Consider the following 19,456-nt stretch of genomic DNA (forward strand, 5'->3'; position numbering starts at 1 on the left):
TGCCGCGGTGAGCGGCCCGGTTGTGGCCGGGATGTGGCTGTTGTTTCCTCTTTCTTAAAAATCCTCTGTGCGCTTTGGCTGGGCCACGGCTGCCGCCAGCAGCGCTTCCCTCACGGGGACCGCGTTCGGACAGACTGCTGCGCCGCCAGCTCCGGGAAGAGGTACAACCGATATCTAGGCTTCTTCCCCAGATGTCCTGCCAATGAAAACTCCTATTGTGGCAGTAGTGTCTGATCAGGAGATTCCCCGCAGTGCTCACAGCTTATCTCTAGGAGTTGGAGCCCACAAAGCGACCCGGCACCACCATGGCCCGTGCAAACCTGTGATGGGAGCGAGCACTGTGTCAGCCATGGGCAAGTAAGACACCCCAGTTTGCACCATGAAGGCGCCTGTTTTATACCTGTGTCTCCAGTGTGTGTTGTACAGGAATACAGTGGCTGCCTGTGTGCAGCTCTAGCTGCTGTTAGGCACGGTGTTCCCTGAGCCCCAGCTGCGTTAGGGTGTCTCCAAACCCAACCCACCCCGGCGTGTTTCACAGGGAATTTTGCTCACCATGGTTCTACACCCAAAACACCTTGCCAGACCAAGCATTGGCTTTCCTCACGGGAAGACCTCTAGTGTGTTTGCTTTAATATGTGTTGATATGTGACAGCCTTCTTAAGGCCAAAGAAAACTTTCAGTTTAGGTCTATTCTTACTCTAGTTTAAAAAAAAATCAGCTATGAAAGCAGCAGAATTTTAATGTTTTAGTGGATACATGTCTTGTCAAAAAATAGGTTTTTTCCTTCTCTTATACACAGTGGTATTAAATGGTCTAGATTAAGCATGAACTGAGACTGAAAACATGGATAGTTGAGGTAGGTTTGATGTCTTTCAAAACAAACCTATATACAAATTATGGGCTTCTCATGGCAGTAAATTTTATATGACAAATTACTGCTGTAATACAAGGCAGTAGGAATAAAGTCATAGGTCAGAAAAATTAAACACTTAGGTGTTACTTAGGTTAAAGTGCCTATTCTTATTGAAGTTAACTTTATTTATAATCCATGTTGTTAAATCTCGCATATACTGATGTAATCAGTAATTGAAAGTTACTTTATAAAGGTAGTTCAGTCTGTTTCTTCATCACCGGTCAACAGGGCTTTTCTCACTGCAAAAGAAGGAGCAGCTTCCTTTCTCAAAATCAATTATATGTTTTTACCATAAAAGCTGTATTTACAGAACACACGACCTTCCAAAATTTCTACCATAGTAACAGACCACGATACTTGAGCATCAGTTTTAGGGAAGACATAATTTTGTCTTTCCTCCTCCACAAAAGAAATTAACCTGTACGTGACAGACCATGTGCAAAATTATTATATCAGTGCACAGTTAAGGGTTTGTCACTGCATTCTAAAAGTCTAACAATGACATGACTGTATCAAATTAATGCTACACCTCATTGAGAACAAGACATCTCTATCTTCTGCCTCTTAAGGAAACTCTTAAATTGTGTATCTTTTTATCCCTGCAAAATGAAAGGAGAGAAAAGGTGGTAAGAAGAATGGGAAGAACTTCATGTAGAGATTAGTACATTCCAGATAACATAGTGTCCATTGACAGATTTCATTATACACTTAGGGTTTCTAAGAGGTATTTCACTAGAGCACCTGTCAGAAATACTCCCTCTAGATATCTGAATTTATGGAAGGCAAGAGAACCCATAACTTGCATTTTATAAAGCTCATATCTCAGAATGTCTGGTTTGGGCTTTTTTGTAGCAAAGCTAAATAGATCCATAGATGTGCAATCTCTCCAATGCTTTGTTTGCAAAGGTCACTGTATGAATACTGTCAGATTGCTAACGTTATTCAAGTGATCTTGGATATTTCATGAGCAGAGTTCCATTTGTTTTCCATGCAGTGTCACTACTCGTATGAGGCACAACAAAAAGAAATGTTGTTTTATTGTATCATCAGGTCAAAGGCAAAGCTGGAAACGGAACCTTGACTCCAATTCTAGTGTCGATTCTGTTTTACCTAGCCCACTCTAGAACCAATGCAGCTATGGTTTTAATAATCTACTTAATTCTTTAGTAAATCCTCTTCTGCTGCAAAAAAGGGTTTTACCTTTATCTTTACCATTGCATGAAAGGATAGACCAGAACCCTAAAAGTGTATATGTGTGTGACTTACTGGAAGTGCATCAAAGTGCTAAACATGTGTAGCTGAGCTCATGGGATACGTACAACAAGAAGCAGGAATAGAGCATCCCCAGTCCTGTACTACAAAAACAGTCTCTGAAACTCCCAAGGACTTCCTAGATCTCTTCTGGAACAATCCTTTAACATGCTATCTCTTATGCACAATTCACATGGGGTAGGGGAATGCATTGGCCGTAAATTTTCAGGTGGCCAACACATGCTTACATATGCACAAGACAAACTTTAAAACCCAGCCTTGGAACTAATAATTCACAAGTAGAAAGTTTGCAGATGTTTGGTACTGTCTGCAGAAGTTTATAGTATTTAGTAATTTGGAATGCTTCAGCACACAAGAGCATTGAGTGTCACATGTTAGAGCTGAAGGTTCTGAAGCACAATAAATAAACTTTCAAAGTCTCTGCTACTCTCTACGCTTGGGGAGAAATACAAACCGTGAATGTGACTCCCAGTTGTAACTGCACCATTAAAAATGTCCTGCCTTTTGCAGGGAGAACATTTTGGAGTGGAAAAAGAGTGCTTTAAGGCATTCAAGAGACCTGTTTCATTTTATGTTCACTGACTTATGTGTTGCTTTCACTCATTTTCTCTGTTCTCTGTCTTTTGCTAGTGTGCCTTTGAAGTCACATACTCTTTCCTATCTTTCCTGACAAGGAGAGAGTGAGCAGGAAAGTCAGGCTTTTGTCTGTATTAAATACATTTGTTCTAGGAGTCAGATAATACTGAGGTTTTCATGCCTGTTTTGAATTTTGTAAGCTTATTATTTCTAAGGTCATGGTATAGAGCCAGAATGCAGGCTGCTCAAAACCAAACCAAACCTAACCAAACCAAACCAAACCAAACCAAACCAAACCAAACCTTCCCAAAAACTCTGGCTAGCTAGCTTCAGATTTTTTTTGTTTTGCTTTGTTTTTTACAGTATTCTCCTGGCATATTTTTTTTCTCACATGTTGTTTTTGCTATTCTTTAGCCTTAGAGACAGATGAAAGCTGAGTGATTATTTACTGTACCTATATATAGCTGCAGGGTATGTCCACAGGGCAAGTGTAAGTGTGGACAGAAGAAATCTTTCATCTGTTGTCAACCTCTTGGCATTAAAATGAGGCTTTTAATATAGATCTACACTTGTTGATAATGCAGTTTTTTCAGTAAAAAAACCCCAAAATGCACAACCCTAATGGCAAAGGTTTAAAGCTAGGGCTTCATCTTGCAGAACTTGTAATCCTGCATGTATAATCTAGTCCATATTGGGATGTGAACTTTAAATCATAAAGCAGGTAAAGTGCTAATGTTGCAAGATTGTGAGAATAGTCTGGGCTGAGAGGAGTGCTTGGCTCAGACACAGCTCACAGAAGCCAGCACAGGTGTTTTCAGTGGGGGAAGGGATCCAAGCAGGCTGTCCTGGGAGGTGGTGGCGAGCAGTCAGAGCATCTGTGCTGCAGCTGGAAGTTGGCTGCAGCCTGTTCTGTGATGTGTGAGCTCTGGTATACCTGACATGTGTACAAAGAGCTGTACTAGCTGCAGCTGTGAGTCATCTCACCTAAATGATCAATTTGAAAGTTAAGTGTATAAGACCAGCAAGATGAATCACCCTCTGGAATTTTTTATTGACTGGCACATAAGATGACTTGAATAATTAACTTTTAGATGCCTAAGTTAGATGAGATGAACTTCATCTTGTCTAGAGAAACCTTTGTGGGACTGTGCTGTGTTTAGGAGGCAGATGCATATTGATGCCTCTGTGGCACTTGTTTCTTGCCGACTAGATTAAAAGAGGTCGTGACACATGCTTGTGCCTGCTGACATCATGATGTCCTTGGTTGTACAGACACAGCTCATAGGGCAGGCTGAACTCTAAACTAGCACAGTATAACCATTGTAAGACCAGCAACACCAGTGTTTGCAACAATAACACTTTTAAATTTATTTGTGATATAAACTTTTTTTCTAAGGAAAAACTACCTTGCATAGTAGTCCATTCTTATGCTGCAGCTTCTTGTTAGTGTGAGAAACATAAAGTGACAAACATAAAGTGTTTACAGCCTCACTGCCTTGTTGTCATTTTCCAGAGCCCAACATACAAATCAATATATAGTTCATAGGAAATACAGTTTTTAAAACTATCACTTGGTCATTTCAGCCACTGTTAGTGACAGAGAGGAATAGATGCACTTTATAGCAAGGAGCACTTGTGGGGTGTTAATATTGAAAGAAAAGTGAAAAATTGAGCCAGTAGAAAAAAAGAATAAGCTAATGTAAATGTCAACATAATAGCGCCCCTAAACACTGTTCCACAGAAGAAATTTAATTTTGACAGTGCTAACATTTATTACTTGCCCAGCCCCATACTGGTCAGAGAGTTCAGTCAGTCTGAACTGAAGCATCTCTATTCTGATTCAACTTAAACACAGCCAGATTTAACAGGATGTTTATAAAGAAGAGATAGCAAAGGATGGGTAAGTTATCCAAGAAATCATCTTCAGGGACTGATTTTTTTTTTCCCTTTTAAATGACTAGACTTGACAAAAATCAGAATCAGAAACAGTCTTTTATGTGCCGGACCCTCTTTAGAGACAACTATGGCCCATTTAGATCTGCTGTGTGATCGACTTCAGGCTGTTCTGAGCCATCATTTTACTTGGGGAGAATTTGCTTTTACATGAGACCACCAGGAAGAGTGACTGGCAGCCTGGTACAGGCAGGAAAAAAGATCTATCACCTTTGCTGTTTGTCTTCTTTAGTAGGTTTGGGTTATTTGTTATGAGACACTGAATTACATGGTCAGAATTTTAAAACTTGCATGGCATTTCATAGATTTCTGGTAGTTATTGAGATAAAGATTGAAAATTACTGATTTTTCAAATGAGGTGCCAGTCCTACAATGAACTTGCTGCAGCTGTTCTTTGCACACACACAGACATATTATTATCTTTGTATCTGAGAATTTCCAATAACTGAGACTAATACGATTATGTGGTAAGATGAGTTAAGAGAGTCAGCTCCTGAATACACATCAATTATATCATATTCCATATCCAGTGCTTTCGACACTATCAGTAAGAGAGACGGGGAAGGAAATGCTTTTCATTCAGTTAATGCTATGGTAGGGCTACTAATGCAAGGACTTCCTGACTCATCAATTAAATATTGAATTTGCCTTTTAGACTTTGCTTATCTTCTAATGCAATTCCTATCTTCTCTACTTTGTTTTTTCAGTCCACTCAGTCATCACATCTTATTTTTAAATTCTACTGTACTTTTTTTATTTTATTTTAAACATTGAAGACAACAGAATCAACTGGTACTGAAAGCAATGATTCCTCATTTGGGGTTTCTTCGTGTTTTCATTATGCTACATAACATGAAGTTTCCACATGGGTTTTTGCGAGATAACAAAACATAGATTTCTGTTCTTGTTTCTCTTTTCTGAGGGTGGATGCTAAATATACTTTATGAACCTTAAAGCACTGATATTGACTGAGAAATGAGACTATAACCTGATGTCATACAAGCTTAGATGAGAGAGGCTGGAAAAATTAATCAACACAAAGCACTGCATAACAAGAATTCAGCTGGAGGCAGTATGTCAAATACACAACTCTAACCAAGATATAGTATCTGACCATCCACTGAGTGCCTTGACACACAAAGGAAATATTTTCCTGGAGAATTACTGTTGGAACAGCAAAAATGTATGCTCAGGCTGTCCTTCCCTTTTCCAGGCATCATTGCTTCTTTTCTCTGCCAAGCTCTTTTCCTTATTCTAATCAATAGAAATGCTCATTGCAGTAGAGCAGAAGTACCCAGAAACTTTTGGGTTCTTCCCCTTGAAATGATAGAATTCCAGGCTGTTGGATTGCTTGTGTTAGGTAGCATATCATGAGACGCCACTTTCCCTGAAGAACTAGCTATTTCATGCAGAGATATTTCCATTATTTTTTGTAACTATTTAATACCAATTAGTTGCTTTCCCTGTATGTCTCAAAAATGTCATTTAGCTGATGTGCTGAGTTTGGGTGAAGACTACCGCCTTTATTTGTTTTGGTTTTTTGAAGGAATGACTGGAATATTCTTGAAACGTGCCTGATATCAATCCTCTAGATTGCCATGAGGATATATAAAATATAATTTCTCCTTTTCAACTACAGAGTCTCCACAGAGCTAGAACTCCACGCTCAGGAATCCAAGAAGGCCTTAGTCAGTAAACCTGGCATCAGCCTTGAGTGAAGTAAAAGCAAAGTGGATCTGGAGATCAGTAGCTAAAGAACAATACAAAGAAATTGATCAGTGTGGTCTACAGAAAAGTGAGTTTAACAGATAGTCCAAAATTCACCATTTGCCTATTCTGGTATAGCTCAGCAACATGGCATCAATATCCTGTAAAGATATTGAAAGTATGAAAAATGTGCATAAGAATCACAATTATATTGAAACCTAAAGGAATGGAGAAGTATTCCAGGTAAAAAGACTCCTAGTACGAGAATGTACCAACTAACTTAGTAAAGATATTACAAGAACTGCTGAAAGGAAGCATAAGCCACACAAATAGGCTTAAATTTTAACAGTTTGTGCAATTATACTTTGAAACAAACATGTTGGATTCTCCATATTTTTGTGTCTGAAGATCAACACTTGACACCTTACTAAAGTCGTACTTTAGAACAAAGTTTTGTACTCAGTGTAGTGATAAATGGCTGATATTTATTGATCTGTAAAATAAAGGAGGTGAAAGGAGAGCTAAAGGTCAGATTTATTTATGCAATTAATACATGCTCAATGCTCTCCACCTCTTCAGCTCTCTCCCCAAATAAACATTTGGAAAAATGTTACTAAAAGCCTGAGGGGAAATGCCTCTCTGGAGACACTAAAAAAACACCTGGATGTGTTCCTGTGTCACCTGCTCTAAGTGACCCTGCCTTGGCAGTGAGGTTGGTCTGTATGATTTCCAGAGGTCCCTTCCAACCCTAACTGTTCTGTGAAGAAAAGCATGAATTCTTTCTTTCACCAGTTACATGCGATAAAATGAAATAATCACACATGCCAGGTTACTTAGTGATCCTGGTTCATAACCTGGAGGCGCTCAGCGTGTAGGATTCTGTGATGTGATGGGATGTTGTGACATCCATAGTTCACTACACTGTTTGCCAGCTCGAGATGCTAAGCTGGGGTCTCCTCTTTTTTATTATGTAATGCTTGGTACGCCTGTCATGCAGCTGCATCTCACATGAACTCATGTGGGAGTTAAAGGAGCAAAGCAAGGCTTGGACATGGCTGTAAGAAGATCTCTCTCTCTTGTCTTCTGTTCATAAAGGATGTCTGGAAAGAAAGGTCGTGATAAGGAGGGTTGCTTTGCCCTTGAATCGATTGATTTCAAGAATGCTTTGGAGCAGTTCCAGAATCTAGTTGAAAAAATGATCATCCAGAAGACCAAGGAGAGTTCAGGCTTGTATACTAAAGATGATGGTAAGAGATACTACTTCGGATGGTAAAGTGTAATTTTCACATGGAAAGAACATATCATAGAGAAATGATAATTTCCTTCAAATTAGTGTTCTAACTCTAACTGTTTGATTTTTACAGGAAATAGAGAGATTGTGCTGTGAAAGTTCTTTTCTCCTTCTGTTAGGATTTCTGGACAAATTATAAGGCTATGGTGATCACTCAGTAAATATAATTAGTGGAGTTGCCACATATAGAAGTTAGCACGATGCTAACTTGTTTCTGTAAAAACACAAACTTGATAAATTATGTAATTACAGTTGCTAATTGTAAATAGTGAGGGTAAAATTTTGCTTTTCTCAATGCAAGTGGTTATTGCTGCTTAAAAGGATAAACTTTATCCCACACACTGTTCAGGTGCAAAAAAACAAGTCACAATTATGGTAAGTAAGGAAGAAAAAAGAATTTTTTATCTATTATTTAATTGTTTCCTGTCATGGATTGCAAATTAGGTAGTTTTGAAAAGAGCAAATATTAGGACTGATTTTTTTTCTCTTCAAATGCTTTAGTGAATGCAATGTGAGAAGCTGGAACTTCTGTGCTATTGGTATTGAAGGAGAAATAAAACCAGAGGTGGGGTGGATAAGAAAGTAATCTGTAGCTTGCCAGTTTTAAACCATGTGGACATTGTTCCTCCCATACAGATGAGATAAATTATGAAAAGTTCTATAAAACCACACGAACACTTTTTGGTTCAGCAGTCAAGGATCAGGATATTCAGGCCTTTTTCAGGAAGATTATAAGCAACCCTGATGAAAGGCCAGAATGGCTTGAGGTAAGGATTTCTAAAGTTTTCTTAAATATGAAAAACTAATTAGAATTTTAAATGATGGCAGTATTTGACTATTGATTGTGTCTTGTTCACAAGACTGTTGTTCATGAGCTCCCAGGCAGAATGAGGCACTCTCTTGTGACTTATCCTAGCTGCCTGAAGCCTGGCTGTGTTCAGTCTTCAGAACTACTTCAGTGTTGTGCATTGACCTCAGGCTTCTTGGCAAAATGCAAAATCTCTTATTATGACAGTGTGTCATTTGTGCTCTGAGGATAAGTCTGTCTTTAGCTAAACCTTCAGAAATGCTTCCTCTTTTTCTCCTTTCCTCTCTTTTCTCTTACCTCTGCTTCCTTGCCCTTCTCTTCCCCTGTTCACAGCATAAATCTGGCCCTTACTTTGAATATGAAGCATTAAAGATAGGGCAGCACGTCAGTAGAGTTTTTGAACTAGAGAATTATGCATATATTATTTAGTCCTGTAGATGAATGAGATGTTTGTGATCAATTTTTCAATTTTTCAGTCTCTAATATTGGTAAATAGCAAACCTTTGTAAGCAGCATGTAAGAATGAGGTAACTGTGAAAGAGTAGATCCGATTTACCCTCTTTGCATCTATCTGCACATATATTAAGGATTTCCTCTGCCTGAGTTGCAAATGCACTCTGTGTGCACTCCCTTCCTGGATTTTTAATCTATCCATTTGTAAGTTATTTCTGAATCCACCTGAGAAGATTATCTCCATAGCACCCAGTTTTTCACATTTTGTTAAAAAGTACTTTGTCGGAATTTTTTAAACATGGTGCTCTTTTTTATTTGCACATGTTTTGAGAAATGAACACTTGCTCTAGAAATGTGTCTTTTATTAAGGTATTTACCATGGATAGTGTTTCAGGTAACTGTTCTTTAAAACTACTGATTTTTAGATTGTTAGAACCAATCCTTATCAAGAGTACCCATCATCATATATTACTACAAGACTTTTTTGGTTGTTTCTTACCCGAAGACAGAATTGTGTAGAAGGGACATAACTCCCAGCACACACTTTCCTACAATAGCATGGGAGGCATGGTATATGTGGCAAAACCTTGCTGGACCTAAAGTGCAGCAGGGTATTAGCAAGTGACATGAACTATGAATTCATCAGCATATTTATATTTTATGTTACTCTGGAACATTGTGCTAATATTGGAACCTTGAAGATACCCAACCATCTGTTTCTTACATGTTATCAACCATTGCTATCAAGTGATTTCCTAATATCATCCTAAAAATGGTGTGTTCAGCCATTTCTATTTAACAAGGTTCTGTATGCGAGCATTTCTGGTTACTACCTTTCTTAACCATTGTTTTTACAGTGTCACATTAGTCACGGATTTTGCTCATGTCAGCCATTAAAGATTTCCTTCAAGGAGGGCTTGGGGCAAATCTGGAAAATAGCTGACAGTCTGGAGGACTGATTGTCCTTTGTTTAGGGTAGCAGAAGAGTAGCAAATTATGTTCAGACTCCTTAGTTTATAAGAGAAATAAGGAAAGCTCTGTATGTTTGCTGGAGTGTGGATCATTTACTCCAAAACCTTACTGAGTTTTTAATGCAGTCAGACTAGTTACCAAATTACATAATTACATAAATAATTTGGCTACATAATTACACAAGTAAGCACAGTATGGGGTGTAGTAAAAGAGGTGAAGCCTCTTTAGTTTCCTTTTGAAATCTGTGCATGATTTCCTTGGGATAAAATTCCCAAGGATTTTATGGGCATTTCTCAAATTCTACCAAGTGTGAGCTGACTGATGACAGTCTTTTAATATGGCTTGCCTATAAACTTTCTTGAAAAACTAGCTAATAATTGTGTGTATGGAAAGGAGGTAGCTGTGAAGTGAAAGATAGAGAGTAATGCTATGTGGGAATATTTTTTTGAAAGATGTACATCTGAATCTCTCAAAGAATCAAAATAGGAGTTCTATTGTATAAAATGGAAAATACTGAACTAGAATAAAATGCAACATTTTGTCTCCCATCCAAAGGGACATTGCTTTTAGAATTCAGGAATCAAAGTATATATAATGTCCATAATTTGAGAAAGGAGTTTAAAAAATCTGTACAGCTAAGTGGGACTAATTTATTAAAGAAATTACTAAACTGCTTTTGGGTACAGAGCATGAGATTTTTAGGGAATTTCAACTGAAAATTTCACACCCTGGAGCAGAAATAATGTGCATACATGATGATCCTGTGCAGAGATCTTCATCATGTTCAAATGGAACCTTGTCAGACTTAGGGAGATGTCCAAAAGAGGATTTTTTAAAAATTGGCTTTATATTACATTTCTTTTCAAGCACATGGGAATCTACATATCTTCATGGAAAAGCTCTTCTGTGTTGGCTAAACCACTATGCTGCATTGAATGTCTTTGTTTATAAATATGAAGTTGTCTGTTTTGTCTGCCTTTTGCTAGTTTTGGTTTGGGGTTTTTTTTCCCTAGTTGAGGTAGGTAGACCTGGAAAATGGAAATTGAATATGGTTATTTGCAAAGCAGAAATGTACTAACAACTTTAAAAAATAGATGGGCTGTATTCCTAGAAGCCCTGTGTAAGCTGACTTCTTTACAAATGTTGAAGAAAGATTGTGCCTGAGTATCAGATCTCAGCAGTCTGAAATCATATTAACAGCTAATGGTTAAAGGAAGTAATACTAAGGTAGTTACTCAAAGAATATTCAATTATGAAGTGTGAGATAACTATTTGACTTTATACATGTATCTTCAAGAAGTAGTTTTACAATAAATTACTTGTTTAGTTCTATTTTGTTTTGTTTAGATTTTTGGCTGTTTTAGCGGAGAAAGCGTTGGCAAGCCTTCCCCATCGAAAGAAAGCATGGTTTTGCTTGTATCTGAGAAACAGCAGATTTCTCATCCAGGTGACATACTTAATCTTACATCAAAAACTATATTTTTTCTAATGCAGTGTGCTGCTCACTTTCTTGGAAGTAGGGTAATAAGACCACATGTCTGTCTGGGCCCATTCATGCTTCTTCCTCTTCTTCTTCTTTTCCTTCTTCTTCTTCTGTGTTCCAGAATTCATGCATTTTTACTAAACATTGAACACTCCACTGCTGCATTTCCCAGTTCTCCATATTCCTAAATTATTTTGACATTATGATTTTTCTGAACCAGACTGTTTATTTATGCAGTTACACATTGTCTTTCTGTATTTTTTGAAAATATGGAGGAAGATGTGGCACATACAGAATTATTACATTCATGATATTTAAAATGCAACATGATTAATTAAACCAAGTATGGCATAATTTATTATATCTTGCACCATTGCCTTGCATGTGGCGTCAAAATGCGTTTCAGGAAGAGAAATTGCCCTTACTAATATAGTTCTATTTGTTTATGTTTTCCTTAATAATATTGTTCTATTTGTTTATGTGTTCAGTTTCCATAAGATGAAGAGTAATGTTTTGTCATTGACAGTTGTCAAGAGAAAAGATGTGCTCAAGGGTATATTGAAGGTGCCCCTTCTGCATCTCACAGTAACAGCCTCTCAGAAAGGATTGATAACTGTGTTCAGCGAAAAGGTAATTCTAAATCAAACTCTTTTATTATTCCATTAGCAGTACGTAGGAGAACTGAGTGGACTGTGATCTAGCATTCAAACTTTCCCATAAAAAAACCTACATGTCTTTCTTATCAAAGTTAAATTTTTCTATATTTTAAAGTACAGCAGGAAATATACATTGTTCTTTTCAATTATAAACCTACTAAACAGTGTGCACAAGTTAATAGAAGGTAGAGATGTCTAATAATAGACATTCTTCACAGAAATTAATTTAATAGAAAATAATCTGCATTTCTGTTTAGAAAAGGTTTCCCTAAATAAAAAAATATGCTAGTGGAATTAACTTTTAGATACAGCGTGGAAATTGGAGAATTAACTGTTTTCTACAGCTACTGAAAATATCTAGAATGGACAGAGACAGCTGTTTGCAAGTAAGATTTATTCAATACAGCAACATCTAGAAGCTTGAAAGTCATGAGTTTCACAACAATCTGAATGACACTGGCTCACCCTTAGTTCCCTCATCAGTAAAGTGTAAGGATATCTGTACCATTATAAGTAGAAATTTAGGTTTAAGATGCTGTTAAACTAAAGTTTGTACATTAATTTCCCAGATGATTATATTACTATTTAGTTGTATGCACCTGTAGAGGCTATGAGATAGAATGTGTCATACAGAAACCCAGATTATCGCACATCTATGCTCATTAGTGCTTTACATTTGTACAATTTTAATACAACCAGTTTCCTAAAATTTATTTCAGGCAATGCAGCAAAACTTTAAAGCAGCATGAATGCTTTCTAGGGGTTTTAGCTAATTGGTGCATAATGCTTATGACAGGAGCATTTAAACCAAGAAAGGACTCCTGTGGATGATTCAATAGCAAAGCAGTACTGCAGTTTTGGTAAATGCTGAAATAATTTATTTGAAAGTCTGTCCTCCAGAACATTATCCCTCTTATGTACCTATGAAAAACAATTTCCCAAAGTGTAAGATTAAAAACATCTCTCCTCCCTACCCCCTACCTGCCCCTGCTATTTTCAAGTTGAATTGCTGCCTCCTCATAGGCTGGCCTGATGTTATCTGACATCAGTGATTGCAGTGTAAATTATTTTACACCCAGCCACTTAACACAGTGAATTAGGGACCTCAACTCCCACTTAGAAATCTGTGTTCTGAAAATGACTAAGCCATTATGAAAGCCCCGTGGTGTGCCAGGAGAGGATCAGATTGGATGTTAGGAGTAGTTTCTGTTATACAAAGAGTTGTCAACCATTGGAACTGCCTAGGGGAATGGTTGAGTCGCTGGCCCTGGAGGTATTCAAAAGATGTATGGAAGTGGCTGTTGGGGGCATGATCTAGTGGTAGACTTGGCAATGTTAGTTTTACAGTTGGACTTAATAATCTTAAAGATCTTTTCCAGCCTTAATTATTCTATGATTCCATCTGTTTGAGGGCTAAGCAAGGCTTTCTGCAAGGAATGTGGGCCTAATATGACTCAACACCTGTATACAGCTGTATACAGCTTTATACCATCAACTGCTTCCAGGTTACTCCAGAAAATGAGATACTTACGTTGCTCAGGTTCTCAGACAGATACTGCCTTGACCAGTACATGAGACCTGTAGGAGTAGGCAGCCTTAAGGACATATTTACTTACTGTAGATAAAGCCAAGCCTGATGCAGTACATGGATATGCATCTCTTGGTTAACAATATTCTTAAACACTGTTGAAAGGCTGTCCATGATGACACCTAGAATCTCACTTCCATGGGAAGAAATACTTTGATCCTAGCTTCTTGGTTTATGAAATGCAGAATTGCTGGGATGGATACAAGGTGTTATTGAATAATTACTGATCAGGGTCAGGGGCAAGAGGAGGGGAAAAAATCATCTGTGGGTGTTTCAGGAGGGAAAAGGTTGAAACTGCTTTTGAAAACTTAGTAGTTTTGTTAAAGAACCTAGAAGATAACCGTGTCTCTGCTGGACAGTGGTGACACTTTAAACACTTCAGGTTTTCAGCCACGTGTTACGCTGTCTTCCAGTAGTTACCTTTGGTGGAAGGTGCTGTACCAATGTGGTTATTCCTGTTTGCAGCCTGAAGTGCTGCCTCTGCCAGGCATTTTGCTGGCACTAGTTGATGTGGCCTTGGGCCAGCGTTAGCTTGGGTTCCTATATGATAAACCCATATCAGCTCACAGGAGCTGATGCTGTTTTAGCTGTCAAAAACCATTAAAAGCACAATTCCATCAGAAGACCAGCTGATCTGTACTCTGTATGTTGTAAAAATGAGGAGTTTTTACTTATTTTCCTCACTTCAACATCTCAATGTAGAACCCAAACCAAACCAGAAACTATGAAACAATTGTGAGAGAAAGAGAAGTTTAAATTCCTCACAATATGAAGAGCAACAGACAGCAGGCAAGTTAAGGATATTTCTCAGATCTTAACTACCTGCTTTTTCAGTTAGCAATTATTGATCTGCCTGTGAAGAGAAGAGATGACTGTTTAGATTTTTAATTTGACAACTACCTTGTTATTGTGATCATATCTTTCTTGATTTTTCAGATGAAGGTTCTGACAAGCATCAATATTGAAGTAAGTTCTTTTTTGTCTCCTTCCTATTAAATAATTTTAAGTAAAAATATCAGCATGTACTAAATTGAAATAAGTAGAAACTGAGCATTATTCTAATGCCAATTCTAACTTTGAGACTTCTGCATAATTTTTCATAGAATACTGTAGGTCAAATAGTTTCAGTTTATTCCTTTCAGTTATTGAAACAATTGAGTAAATTGATTTCTTTCCTCTGATAAATGAAACCTCAGATAAATGCTTCTTTTTTTGCCAAATATCCTTTACCCATTTCCTTGCCAGAACTTTTTTTTCTAAAATCCAAAACTTCAATTGTCACTGTAAAATTTAAATAAGTACAATTTTAAGTTTGTTAATGAAAAACAGTTCTACATTTTGCTAGGTAGATGATTGGCTGCACAGTGTAAACATTAAAACCTTGTGTGTACCCTGGGAGCATCACTGCAGATTTTAGGTAATGAGCTCCTTTCAGATGATCTGTAGGTAAGAGACATCAGTCTAGCAAAGTGATGTGACCCCTTGTCCTATAAGTCAGTGTGGGTGTCTTGTGCCAGGAGGCAGTGCATTTTGTTAGTTCTCTCTTACATATTGTGGAAGCTCTAAAATGCAATAGAAGTACTCCACAACAGAGGCCCTACTACTCCAACTCAGAAAACAGCTCTGGGCCTCAGCTATGTTTAATTTATTGTACTGGCTAATCTGACTTGTGGAATCAGTGCAGACAGGTAACTGTGAGAAATATTCTTGAGAGCAATTGACTTTTGGAAACTTCTACTAGAATGAGAGCTTCTCCTACAGAAGTGCTACAGGAGTGCGTTTTAGTCATTCCTACTTTGCTTGTAGGAGCCACTTTCCCCAATTCAAATATGCAAAGGTAGGATTTCCCCCAGAGATGCCAAGGGAAAGAAGATGGAAGAAGCTGGAGTGCTGGCCTGATGCTGCAGTGGGCTGCAGTTTTTGAACACTAAGCTCTTGTCTTAAAATGATTCCTCAATGAATGTGAAGGGGTTTTTGCTGCAAAAGTAGGACAATATTTGGCAGCTGTGGCAGTGTTAGGACCATTGAAGGACATCTTTGCCATAAAATGTGTGAAAGAAAGGAGGAAAGATAAGAGCCCTTGAGTGACAGGATGGGTAAGAAAATAATGAAAAGGTTTTTCTGGTACAGCAGCCTAGTTTGTCTGTCAAGTATAGCAGCACTAACAAGAGAAATTCTTACAACCTTTCCTCTGAAGCTGAAACCTGTTACTTTGACTGCATCATCACCTGTTACTTTGACTGCATCATCACCACAAATTAGTGACAAATTAGTGACTACAAATGTAAAATCTTCTTTTTCAAGCCATTTAGTCATTGTTATCTGACACTATTATAAGGACCTCAAAAAGCCACAGTTACCAAACTCTTCATAAGAATTACCAAACAATCCACAGGGCCTCTGCAGGACTGACATTTTCCACATGTTTACTGTAGTAAAGGGCACAAAAAATCCTTGTAAATGTATTACCACCTGCCCACAGATCATTAGGAAGGAGAAAAGCTTTCTCCTGCAACAGAGCGTCAATATCCTCTGTCAGGATTTTGGACCCTTTACACTAAGAGCAAAATCAATATTGTGTACAACAATGGAAATAAAAGTAGAAGCATCAGGACTCTGATCTATAGTTTGCAAGAGAAATTGTTTTACATTAATACCTGTATAATAGGAGGTATACTTGAACAATTGCTTAATATGGGCATTGTATATATTTGTAAATAGTTGACCTACCTATTGGGAGAATTAAAATTATTTACTAAAGTTACTCATTTTCATAAACATTCATTTCAATTTTGTTTTTATAACTGAAATTTTGGACTGCCTTTAAATTTCTTTTGTTTCAAACCAAACTGTATCCAGGTAAAAGCTTAATCTGCTTTACTATGATGTTTTAGCTTAAGCTTTCGCTGCTCAGAGTGCTTTGTCAGAGTTCAGTTCAACTAACACTATATGTTTATTGTATCCTCTCCTGTTCAACATTTGTGCCTCTCAGGTGAGTCATTGATAACAGAGATTGAGCCTGGTGCCTCTGTAACTTCATGTATGAGTTATTCCTGGAGTTAGAACTCTCAATGGAACTAGACCTAGCATGTGCTAATGCAGAGTACATGTGATTTATGTGGAAATGGTTTAAAATATGTACTTACATGATAGAAAAGTTGGTAAATTTACAGAGAAAATCCTTTTCTAGCTACTCTTTTTATTTTCATCAGGATACTGCTTGGATCACTGGATGTGATTTCCTGCCTAATCTGAAATATATCGTGGCTGCAACTGAAAGCACAGTCATTCTCTGGGACTATAAATCAAAAGAGAGCGAGGTATTATGTTGGATCAGACAAATGCCAAAATGAAACCTGGAAGTTGATCAGTCTTTGCTTCCAATATACATTCACATCCCTTTGGTCTTACAGGATGAAGACTTTTCACTTTTGTTGTTGTAGGAACTCAGTGAAACAGTGGAATTCACACTAAAGGAGGGATACTCTCTACATGCCAAATGGGATTGTTAAAGTATATTAAAAGCTTGGAAGTAAAAGAAAAATTTTACTCTATGGTGCAAACAAACCCCCAAAGAATTTCTTTTCCATGTGTATCTAGTGCATATATGTGCACGTAAAATGTGTGCGTGGGCATATATATATCTCAGAATCTATTAGAAATCAAGGAAGAGGTTTTACAAGGAATATAACAAAGATTCTTTTGAGGTAACTTCCTGATTTAAGGAATATATTTCTTCATATCCTGTGTTTTGTTCAGGACTTTCCAAGATAAAAAACATTTTGATGTTAATAATGTATGTCCAAATTGTTAAAGTTTTCTTTACTGTCTTATGCATTTTTGCTGACATATATCTTAGCTTTTTCTTCCTGTTCCTGGAACTTCTCTTGGAAATTCTAAGTTAGCTGAGATGATGAGGAGAAGCAAAGCAATTATTTTTTAATATGATTTTTTAGGATTTTTTTCCCCATTATTAAAAGTTTTTGCTTCCCAAGCTCAGATAGGTCAATTTAAGTCTTTTTGTCAATCCAATTGGACTTCTTGGAGGAGGGCTCAAATATTTATTCTTCACCTATTATTCTCCAAGTTCCCTCATTACCTGCAGTGAGGGCTGCAGGGATCCTGTTGATGAATTGGTGCAGCTCTCTTTCAAGACCACAGAAATAATATATGGGCAGTCCTATCTCTGTTGCATCTCCAATGTTTCTGTGCTACGCAGACAGCATTGATGCAGTTCATTCCTATGGCATGTGAACAGTTCCAGTTTAGGTTGGCAAGGATGATTTAACCAAATAACAGATGGAGTTGGGCAATAGAAGCAATAAACAATGTAATGCAGGTGACCCTGAATCCCATTCCTGGGCCTTCTAGCAAAATACCACAGTGTCTTGCAACTGTATTCATTCCCACTATCTCTGTGCTTCAAAAATTGAATCACCTACCCATATTAGTACACTTTACACTCCCAGTCTGCATTATTAATTAGGACTCTGGTATAGATTCTTCCTGTGTATTACTGCTGTATTTTATGGTTTGAATTATTCTTTAATTTGGTTATTTCCAATTTTCTTGTAGAGATCATCTTAGTTTTGAAATAAACCATCCCACGCTATATGCAGAGATCCTTCCTAGAATTTGTAATTATTACTTTTTCACTGAAATACAAAAAGCTACCTCTGAAACAAAATCTTGCTTAAACCTCTAGGATTTGCTTTTAACTCCTCTTCGTGATGGTCTTCCATGAGTTTCTGATACCAGGAAGTAGCACAGGGGCAGCCTAAAGAAAAAACAGTGTCAAGCTTTGAATGCTGATGTAGGTAGATGAGCATGATAGATTCAATTTAAGGGCCCTCATGCAATGTCTAATAAACTCTCTATACCACATTCCACAGGGCAATGGCTTTGTCATCAAACCAATGAAAAACTGCCTGCTCTGTGTTTCTACGGTGACTATGGCAGATAACCTGGCTAGGGATACTATCTTACTGGGAGATGATAAGGGTTATGTTTATCTGCTTACTATCACCACTGATGACTTCATAATGAAACAAACTAAAGGTGGAAAAGTATCACAATTTAAAGTCATGGACGCTGAATCTTTTGACATGTAAGTTGCTTATGATAAAATATTGTTAGTCTTGCATTATGTTTTGTTTTTAATTTGGATTTTGTTTGCCCTAAGTGAAGGGTTAGCTTCTGTTTCTAAATTAAGCCCATGTAAGTAAAGAAAATAATTTTTCAAACTGCAGGAAGTATGATTTGCTTGTTGTTGCATGAAAGAAGTGCCATCATTTTCAGTAGAAGATTTTATAAGAGATCTTACAGCTGAGAGGATGCAGAATACAATTCAAGGGGAGAATTCACAATTGCTGTTATCCTGTTTGGCAAAGGAACAGCTTTATTGTGCCCGATGAGATGGAAGCGTGATTGTGACTAGAAAAGAGCATGGTTCAACCCCGACCTTCTCCCTGCTTGCTTTTGAGTTGGAAGAGTGGTTCTGTGTCTGCCCTGGATATTAGCTGTTAGCACTGGTTGTGTGTATAATCTCACTGGCAAAACCCCTGTCCACCTACAGACACATCACAGTAGTTGCTGCTGCAGCCTAATGACTTCTCCATTTATATCCCTAGGCCTAGACGCAAGCTGCATGATGACTGGGTTGGGAAGGTTAAGTATTTTCCTGCCCTAAAACGTTTTGGATCCTGCTCCACAGATGGTATTAATTCATTTGTTTTAGATGACATAAAGCGACTAGAGGACCACTTGTAAGTATCTGACATCCTC

At 37.6% G+C, this 19,456-nt stretch overlaps 1 protein-coding gene across 1 annotated transcript in view; it reads left to right on the forward strand.

Annotated features, from left to right (window-relative positions):
- Positions 1-7,517: 7,517 nt before the first annotated feature.
- Positions 7,518-19,456, forward strand: part of WDR64 (WD repeat domain 64) — a 59,148-nt gene continuing 47,209 nt past the window's right edge. Inside the window, exons 1-8 of the mRNA XM_054280296.1 lie at positions 7,518-7,668; positions 8,349-8,479; positions 11,293-11,392; positions 11,955-12,058; positions 14,609-14,638; positions 16,885-16,992; positions 18,565-18,779; positions 19,303-19,437. Of these exons, the coding sequence (XP_054136271.1) occupies positions 7,518-7,668; positions 8,349-8,479; positions 11,293-11,392; positions 11,955-12,058; positions 14,609-14,638; positions 16,885-16,992; positions 18,565-18,779; positions 19,303-19,437 (974 nt within the window). The remainder of the gene's footprint in view (positions 7,669-8,348; positions 8,480-11,292; positions 11,393-11,954; positions 12,059-14,608; positions 14,639-16,884; positions 16,993-18,564; positions 18,780-19,302; positions 19,438-19,456) is intronic.

This window comes from Melozone crissalis, unplaced genomic scaffold, assembly GCF_028551555.1.
Source record: "Melozone crissalis strain CALT ecotype California unplaced genomic scaffold, PUWL_Pcris_2 ptg000027l_1, whole genome shotgun sequence".
Taxonomy (NCBI): domain Eukaryota; kingdom Metazoa; phylum Chordata; class Aves; order Passeriformes; family Passerellidae; genus Melozone; species Melozone crissalis.